Source organism: Solanum pennellii, chromosome 10 (assembly GCF_001406875.1).
Source record: "Solanum pennellii chromosome 10, SPENNV200".
In the NCBI taxonomy this organism is placed as follows: Eukaryota; Viridiplantae; Streptophyta; class Magnoliopsida; order Solanales; family Solanaceae; genus Solanum; species Solanum pennellii.
Genome location: NC_028646.1, coordinates 82112396 through 82120959, shown reverse-complemented (window position 1 = coordinate 82120959; position 8564 = coordinate 82112396). Strand labels below are relative to the sequence as shown.

The following is an 8564-nucleotide window of genomic DNA, read 5'->3' as shown; positions in this document are numbered from 1 at the left end:
TATCGTCACATTATAATGAAGAAAGTAATACGGGAAAAAAATAAAAATTACTCCAAAAAATCGGAAAAAAAATATGATTGAAATGAAAGATGGGTTTCCCAATCGAGGCTGGCAGGATAGGTACATTGGGAAATTTGGATTTGTGTGTTGAAAATGAGTGTTCAATTTGGCTTTTATAACATTTGTCGTTTATAATTTGTAGAAGGCTCTCTACAAGTTGGTAGTTACAATTTAATGCACCTTTTAGGCATGTGTATAAGTATATATAAACAATAAAAAAGTAGTATAATATATTACATTAAATTATTATGAACAGTACATCTATGTCTTCATTGGGAGTGAGAAAAGGTTCATGGACTGAAGAAGAAGATTTTCTTTAAAGAAAATGTATTGACAAGTATGGTGAAGGAAAATGGCATCTTGTTCCCATAAGAGCTGGTAATTATTAAATTAATATTACATAATTTCTATCTGTCTGTCTGTCTCATTTTATGTAACGTTATTTGGAACATCATCCAAAAATGTATGTGCAGGTTTGAATAGATGTCGGAAAAGTTGTAGATTGAGGTGGCTGAATTATCTAAGGCCACATATCAAGAGAGGTGACTTTGAACAAGATGAAGTGGATCTCATTTTGAGGCTTCATAAGCTCTTAGGCAACAGGCATGCAAGTTTATGTTGTGGCAAAATTTGATTAGTATATATTATATATATGTGTGAATATTTCATCTAAATATTACGTTATTTTACGTAGATGGTCACTTATTGCTGGTAGACTTCCAGGAAGGACAGCTAACGATGTGAAAAACTATTGGAACACTAACCTTCTAAGGAAGTTAAATACTACTAAAATTGTTCTTCGTCAAAAGATTAACAATAAGTGTGGATCAATGGTGGATAAATTTACTGGAAAGTTGCAATGACGATATTGAAGAAGATGAAGAGGTTGTAATTAATTATGAAAAAACACTAACAAGTTTGTTACATGAAGAAATATCACCACCATTAAATATTGGTGAAGGTAAGTCCATGCAACAAGGACAAATAAGTCATGAAAATTGGGGTGAATTTTCTCTTAATTTACCACCCATGCAACAAGGAGTACAAAATGATGATTTTTCTGCTGAAATTGACTTATGGAATCTACTTGATTAAAAGAGATGTTATTGTAAACTTGTATTAGGGATACATTTGTTCTTTATAATTTGTATCCCAACTACAAGTTGTTAGGGAAGTAATTAATGTTGTTAGAGTGGGTTACCATCCACATACATTCATTAGGGAATGGACCGGTGGTAATTTATTTTTACGAACTTGGATAAATTTATCTTCACGAACTAACTTCTGGAGTTGAGTTAGATCCAAGTTTCATATTTCTAGAATCAATAAGTGCATAAGCACTATGGTATTGTTCATGTGATTTTTAGGTTACTTATGTTATTATATATTTGCAACGTCTTTATGTCACTTCCTTTAGTCTATATTAAGTGAAACGTAAATTTTTTTTCTTACTCATTATTTAGTGAAATTCTTCGTTATATTATATTTTCAAAGAAAATATTTCAAAAGAGAAACAGCAAAAAATAACATTACTTTTTTTTCCTAAGAATGTATCATACCCTAAAAGTTCAAATGTATCATACCCTAAAAATTCATTTTTAATATGGATATAGAAGGAATATATGGTTTTGAGTTTTATGGTGTCCAAATAAAGAAAAGTCTACTCCCTTACGACCTTTTCCACCAATGATGAAACGATAACATCAAGGGTCTGTTTGGAAAGGTCAGATAATTGTAATTGGTGTAAACGTAATAATTATTATCTTACCAATTTAGTAATTATGAATTTACGATGAGACGCATATTTGTCACCAGTCTAGTTATAAGTGCCTTGTTTGGTTGCACATATATCATCATAATGTTATATTGAAATTTAAAAATAAAATTAATTATTTAAAATTAAAAACTTGCTTTTGTAATAATATTAAATTGAATTATATATACATATAAATTGTATTTTTAAGTAAGGTTTATAAAAATAATATCCGAATTAAGAATTATGCTTATGTTTTATAAATTGCTCATTTGTTCACAGTAAAACAAATATGAATGGTTAGTATGCCGAATATTCTACATGTGCTTAAATAAAATTTTTGAAATAAATAAATGTGACGTGACATAGCTTCGACTAACGTGTATTTGTTTTTGATAATGGCCCATCATCTTGTGATCATGAATCTACCTATTATCAGTCTTATATACGAAGGAGAAAGGGGTCGTTTGGTATAAAAATGAATAATGTAGAGATTAGCAATGTAACAATAGCAATACAGGAATTAGTAATACATGAATTATTTTTATTAAGTGTTTGGTTCATTGTTTCTTATCTAATTTTGTGTGTGGTTTAAAAGACTTTTTTAAAAAAAAAATTCCAATTATACCCTAGAGTTATTGTGAAATTTTGTATTTCATGTAATTGAGTCAAAGTAGATAATTAACGGAGAATTATTTTTTTATAACATTTTAACTAGTTAGGAGAATAAAATTTTTATTGTCATGTTCACTATTTTCTCACTTAAATTATTTGAAAGTAAATAATTGTCATCTTAATAAATTAGAGTTAATAACTCAAAAGGTCAACTATAATGATTATAGAGAAAATTTATTGAACTTTGTTTTGTATCAATAAATTTTAAAAAACTATTTATCATAAAATAAAAAAAAATAAAAAATAAATATAGAAAAATAAATTAAACTATTTTTATACTCGAGATGTGTGTGTATATATATATATATACACACTCTTGTTTTAGACTACTTGTGTAATGTTTAATGAACTTTCATTAAGAGACAATATTTTACTTATGAATTGTTCTTAAATTCATACATCAACATTAACATATTAGTCGGATTATAATATTTTATATTAATAATAAATAGATTAAGTAATTCATATTTTAGAAACAAAAAATTATATCTAAATAATAAAATTTGTAAGCTAATTTATTTAAATAACTTTATTAGTATAAATATAAAATATAAAATATAAAATCAAAAAAATAAATAAAATATTAAAAGATTTGAAGGGTATTTTTGTCTTCACCTAGAATAGTCTCATGGTATTAGAGCTAATACCTCCAAATGAAAGGTATTAGTAATACATCACATAATACCATGTAGGATATATTAACTAATCCATGGATTAGTTATACATAGGCTGACATTCCTACCAAACACAGCATTAAATTATATGACATCTAATACATGGATTATTTCTTTTAATACAGCCTATCAAACGCCCCCTAAATGGTAATATAATTGTCTCACAAAATCACCTAATATATTTTATCTTTAAGATATATGTTTCCGTGGCTGATAACTAATAAACATGATTCTCAATTGATGAAATGAAACACCAATAAATATAGTTACGTCAAATAAAGAAGTTATGAGAAAATAAAATCTAAAAGAAAACAAAATTAAAACTTACTTAAAATGATGAAAATGAAAGAGAAACCAAATGTGTGTTATGATATAGAAGTAATACTATTTCATTTTTAGTTAATAATATTAAATTTGAATACCAAATAGAAATAAAATGTTATTTTAAATAAATCTTATAATATGCTATACAATTTAATTTATCAGTACGGAAATAAAAAGAGAGTGTCCCAAGGGTTGAAGAATAGCTAATAGGGGGACATGGGCTAATTTGGATCTTTTTGATTAAAAAAAGTGCAATTTATTACAAGTGTCATTTTGTGGAAAGCTCCCTTAGTGGTTACAAGTTCTTCCACGTATGTCGAAGGGTTTAACTTTTTGTATATATAGAGACAGAAATGGTGTAGTATTATAATTAAAATATATATCTTAAAACTATATATTATAAAAAATAATGAATACTCCTATGTGTGCATCGTTGGGAGTTAGGAAAGGTTCATGGACTGAACAAGAAGATTTTCTTTTAAGAAATTGCATTCAAAAATATGGTGAAGGAAAGTGGCATCTTGTTCCTGCTAGAGCTGGTATTACTTTTGTACTTTTTTAATTTGTTTTAAAAAATAATATATTTTATATATTTATAAATGATTTACTAAATTCTAAGTTTTGATTTTACTTCTAATAACATAATTTATAGTTTTATGATTTGTTTTAAATTATAAATTTTTATTTATTTATTAATTTTATATGAATATGTATAGGTTTAAATCGATGTCGAAAGAGTTGCAGACTAAGGTGGCTAAACTATCTAAGGCCACATATCAAGAGAGGTGACTTTGCTCCAGATGAAGTGGATCTCATCTTGAGACTTCACAAACTCTTAGGCAATAGGCAAGTCTATGCGTCTACTATATCGCAATTATTTCAAATCGAAAGTTTTTGATATTTTTTTTTTTTATATTGTATTATATATATTATCATATGTTTAATATGTGTAATTATTTCATTGAAAAGTTATGTTATTTTGTATAGGTGGTCACTTATTGCTGGTAGACTTCCAGGAAGGACAGCAAATGATGTGAAGAACTATTGGAACACACACTTTCACAAGAAGTTAAGTATTATTGCTCCTCATCTACATCCTCGTCCTCGTTCTCATCCTCGTCTACAGATTAAGCATAAGAGCATTGCGGTTACTAAGAATGAAATAATAAGACCTCAACCTCGGAACTTCTCAAACGTTAAGAAGAATGATTCTCATTGGTGCAACAACAAAAGTATGATTACAAACACATTAGACAAAGATGACAAACGTTGCAACGAAATCGTTGTAAATATTTGTGAGAAGCCAATAGGAGAAAATACATCGTCGATAGACGATGGAGTTGAATGGTGGACAAATTTACTGGAAAATTGCATTGAAATTGAAGAAGAAACAGCAATTACAAATTTTGAAAAAACACCAACAATGTTGTTACATGAGGAAATATCACCACCGTTAATTAATGGTGAAGACAACTCCATGCAACAAGGACCAACTAATAATTGGGATGACTTTTCAACTGATATTGACTTATGGAATCTACTTAATTAAAGAATTTTTATTTTTATCGATGTTTGATATTTATATTAGAGTTTAACTGAATTTAAATTCGCAGATTCATATCATGGGAGCGTCAAACTCAACCTCTCTCTAATTAAAGAGTACTTATTACTATGACATATCCCTAGTTGGTATTAAAGAATATGTAATGATAAATTAATATTATTGTAAACTTGTAATAGGGATACAACATAATTGTCCTTTATACTTTGTATCCTAATTATAAGTTGTTAGGAATGTAATTTTAAATATTTTAGAATTATTGTAAGTGCATTCACTCTATTTTTATATTTTATGTGATTTTTAGGATAAGCATAAATATCAAAAAGTTAAAAAAGATTTAGATAGAATTGAGTTGATTCGGTTCAAATTTTATATTGCAATATCTTGGTAAGGGCATGATTATTGGGTTGTTTTAGTTCTTGTAAAATGAGCTTTTTTAAAATAATAATTATTATTATTCAAAATAGGCTATTTTGTGGCTTTTTTAAATGTGAGCTGCTCTCTTTTTGAATTGTTTGTGCAACATGTAAGCATGAAATTGTTTTTGTTTTTTTAAAGTTTTTTTGTGTAATTAATCAAAATTAAAACTCTATAGCGGAGATTCGAAATAGAATATCACTTATTAAAATATATCTCCTATATTAATTCTTTAGGCATATCGCATGTAATTATGTCATCTAAGTATGTTGTGTACTTTTATTAGTAGTGAGAGATTTGATTTTATGATCTTTCATAAGTTTATTTTTATTTTTATTATTATCTTTTTTATAAAAAAGATTTTTTTTTATTGGTAAAGATTGTACATTTGTTTTTTTTTTTTCTAAAGAAAGATAAGAGAAGGAACAGTTCTACAATTTGTCCAAATAAAGAAAGTCTAATCATCGGCCCACCAATGAAAGAAGGACAAAATATTTTCCCCATTTTTTGTCTTTTTGGAGAAAGAAAAAAGTTACACCCCCTTTTTTTGACTTTTTTATTTATCATTGTTTTTTTACAAATCAAGAAAAAGAATATCTTTTTACCTATTATACATTTAATTTATTTAAATTGTCTTCGTAACAGAGAAAATCTCTTTATTGAATAAGTTAATTTTGAAATTTTATCAATTAATAAGGATAAATTGGATGTTGAGTCTTTGAACAATACAGATCATTTTAAAATTTACTATTTTAATTATTGTTTTCTTAATATATGTTAATTAAAAAATAGACAACTAAATAGAAACGGAGGTAATATGAGCAAATGAGCCAATCATGCTTATCGTGGAGTCTTGAATACTCCGTCATCCTTAATTAGAGCTCTCATATTTAAGCTTCTTGTGCTTGAAATCGTATTTATTAGGAAGCACACTAGTCCCTAATATGATACTTTTTAAAGCGAATCCAAATTTAATCAAATTTTAATATAAATCACGAACGACCTCAAATGACAAACCAAAATACATGAACAAATAAATAGTTAAAAAGTTTAATTGATGAGTTCTTCATTACAATCTTTTTTACTAAATAATATCCGAATAAAATAAAAAAATATCTTATATAAAATTTTTAAATATAATAGAAAATTAAATAAAAATTATTGATTTTTCCCATGTCAAGTCATAACACTCGCTGTCGGTGAAACTTAGAAATGTGGTTTCGTAAACTTTGAAAAGAAAAACAATTACTTAAATTATTTTACATGAGATCATTTCAAATAAACTGTACGTCAATTTTAATAACCTTCAACTTATAAATATCTATTGTTTTACGGAGTAAAACACATATAATTGAAGGAAATAACATATTCCTATGTCTTATTTATATTATGATTATTTTAAATATTTTTTAAAAAAAAAGACTTATTTCTATATTTAATTAGCAATAAATAATCATTTAACATTAAAATGTTTATTTACCTTTAATGAAATGACTTACAATTACTAAAATATTTATGACTTAGTTTATACTACAAGTATCGTAAGTCATTTTATTTTAAATTTCATATAAATCAAATTAAGTCATATAATTGAAATAAAAAATATATTTTAAAAACAAACAAAATTTAAAATAAACAAATAAAAATATAGGATTCAAGTCAAATAACTTCTTTCTTTCAAGAATTCACTTAATCTCTAAGTCTATACAATATGAACTCTTATGCCTCTATTTATAGTGTAACATAGAGGCATACAAAAGGTTAGTCATAAACATGACATTAACATGAATATAATGAGAGAGATTATGGAAGAATAATGTTATAAGAGTAATAGTTATAAAGTTGGAGGTTATGGAGATTATGGTTTATCTTCATAATTGAGGAGGTTATGTAGTAACTTCCTGGAGTAGTGGACATCCACATTATATGGTTTTATAACACTCCCCCTTTGATGTCCATAGATAATATGCCTCGTTAAAACCTTACTAGGAAAAAACCCTGTGGGAAAAATCTAAGTGAAGGAAAAAGAGTACACATGTCTTTTAATACGCTTTGAATGTTGCCTCGTTAACAACCTTACTAGGAAAATCCAATTGGGACAAAGTCATGGTTAAGGAAAAGAGTACAACGCGTATTTTTCTCCCCCTGATAAAAACTTCACTTGATAACTCGAAAACAATGCATTCCAATCTTGTATCGCAACTTCCCAAATATTAATTTTGGCAATCTTTAGTGAATAAGTTTACAAGATTATCACTTGAATAAACCTTTGAACGTCTATTTCACCATTTTGTTGAAGATCATGTGTGAAAGACTTTTGGTGAAATATACTTTGTTCGATCTCTTTTGATTATATCCTCCCTTCAATTGAGCTATATATAATTGTCGTATATGGTGGCTAGAAAATCACATATTTTCTGTATATGATAGATCATGATTCTAACCAAACGCATCTCAACTTACTTCATAGATCAGTATTATTTCTGCACGATTTGAAGAAGTGGTTATCAATATTTTTTGAATGCTAAAATACTAGTGTGCCTCCATATGTAAGCAAATAACTCTTTTGCGATCGAGCTTTGTGTAGATCAAATAAATATTATGCATCTAAATAATCAAATCATTTTTAACTTATGAGAGATTGATCAATATTATTGAAACTCGTATTTTATCCTCAAACAAAATCACACATCTTCTAGCATTTGTATAACCAGCAATTTGTAAGTGCACCATTTGCAATCAATACATGACATTTTAAATCATTTTCATGAGGTTGAAAAGATTCTTTCTTTGTGTTAAGCAATCTCAAAACTATTGGGTACTCAATGAAATTGCTTTAATACCTTTTAAATCCTTCAAGGATTTTCATATAACTTTCATCGTCTAGTTAGATGTAATAATCAATCATTATACATATTCAAATATTTCATCTATTGCTAGACTGAAACAAGTCTCATTGCCTTCACCATTGGAGAACATATCTCCATTGGGAGAACCTTGTTGGCTTGATGCATACATGTTAAATAAACTCATCTCATACCAAATTTTCTTTGAGAGATTTGTTCTCATAATCAATGGTCTATCTATAATTGGAGGTATA

General features: G+C 27.0%; 1 protein-coding gene and 1 pseudogene across 2 annotated transcripts; both read left to right on the top strand.

Annotated features, from left to right (window-relative positions):
- The first annotated feature begins 308 nt into the window (after positions 1-308).
- On the top strand, positions 309-1445 carry LOC107032453 (annotated as a pseudogene).
- Positions 1446-3834: 2389 nt separating this feature from the next.
- On the top strand, positions 3835-5306 carry LOC107032452 (transcription factor MYB114-like). Of its 2 annotated transcripts, XM_027912200.1 has the most exons (4): positions 3835-4025; positions 4203-4332; positions 4474-4554; positions 5100-5306. In XM_027912200.1, the coding sequence occupies exons 1-4, from the start codon at positions 3896-3898 to the stop codon at positions 5140-5142; spliced, it is 384 nt and encodes a 127-aa protein (XP_027768001.1). In that variant the 5' UTR covers positions 3835-3895; the 3' UTR covers positions 5143-5306. The 2 variants fall into 2 exon arrangements, with proteins under 2 accessions (XP_027768001.1, XP_015089542.1); XM_015234056.2 differs by having other exon boundaries at positions 4474-5303.
- The last annotated feature ends 3258 nt before the right edge of the window (positions 5307-8564 follow it).

Bases quoted from the DNA above. Each gene is read 5' to 3' on its own strand.
- LOC107032452 (XM_015234056.2), top strand. From the start codon at position 3,896: ATGAATACTCCTATGTGTGCATCGTTGGGAGTTAGGAAAGGTTCATGG. The intron at 4,026-4,202 runs GTATTACTTTTG...GAATATGTATAG, and splicing joins TCTTGTTCCTGCTAGAGCTG to GTTTAAATCGATGTCGAAAG. The intron at 4,333-4,473 runs GCAAGTCTATGC...TATTTTGTATAG, and splicing joins CACAAACTCTTAGGCAATAG to GTGGTCACTTATTGCTGGTA.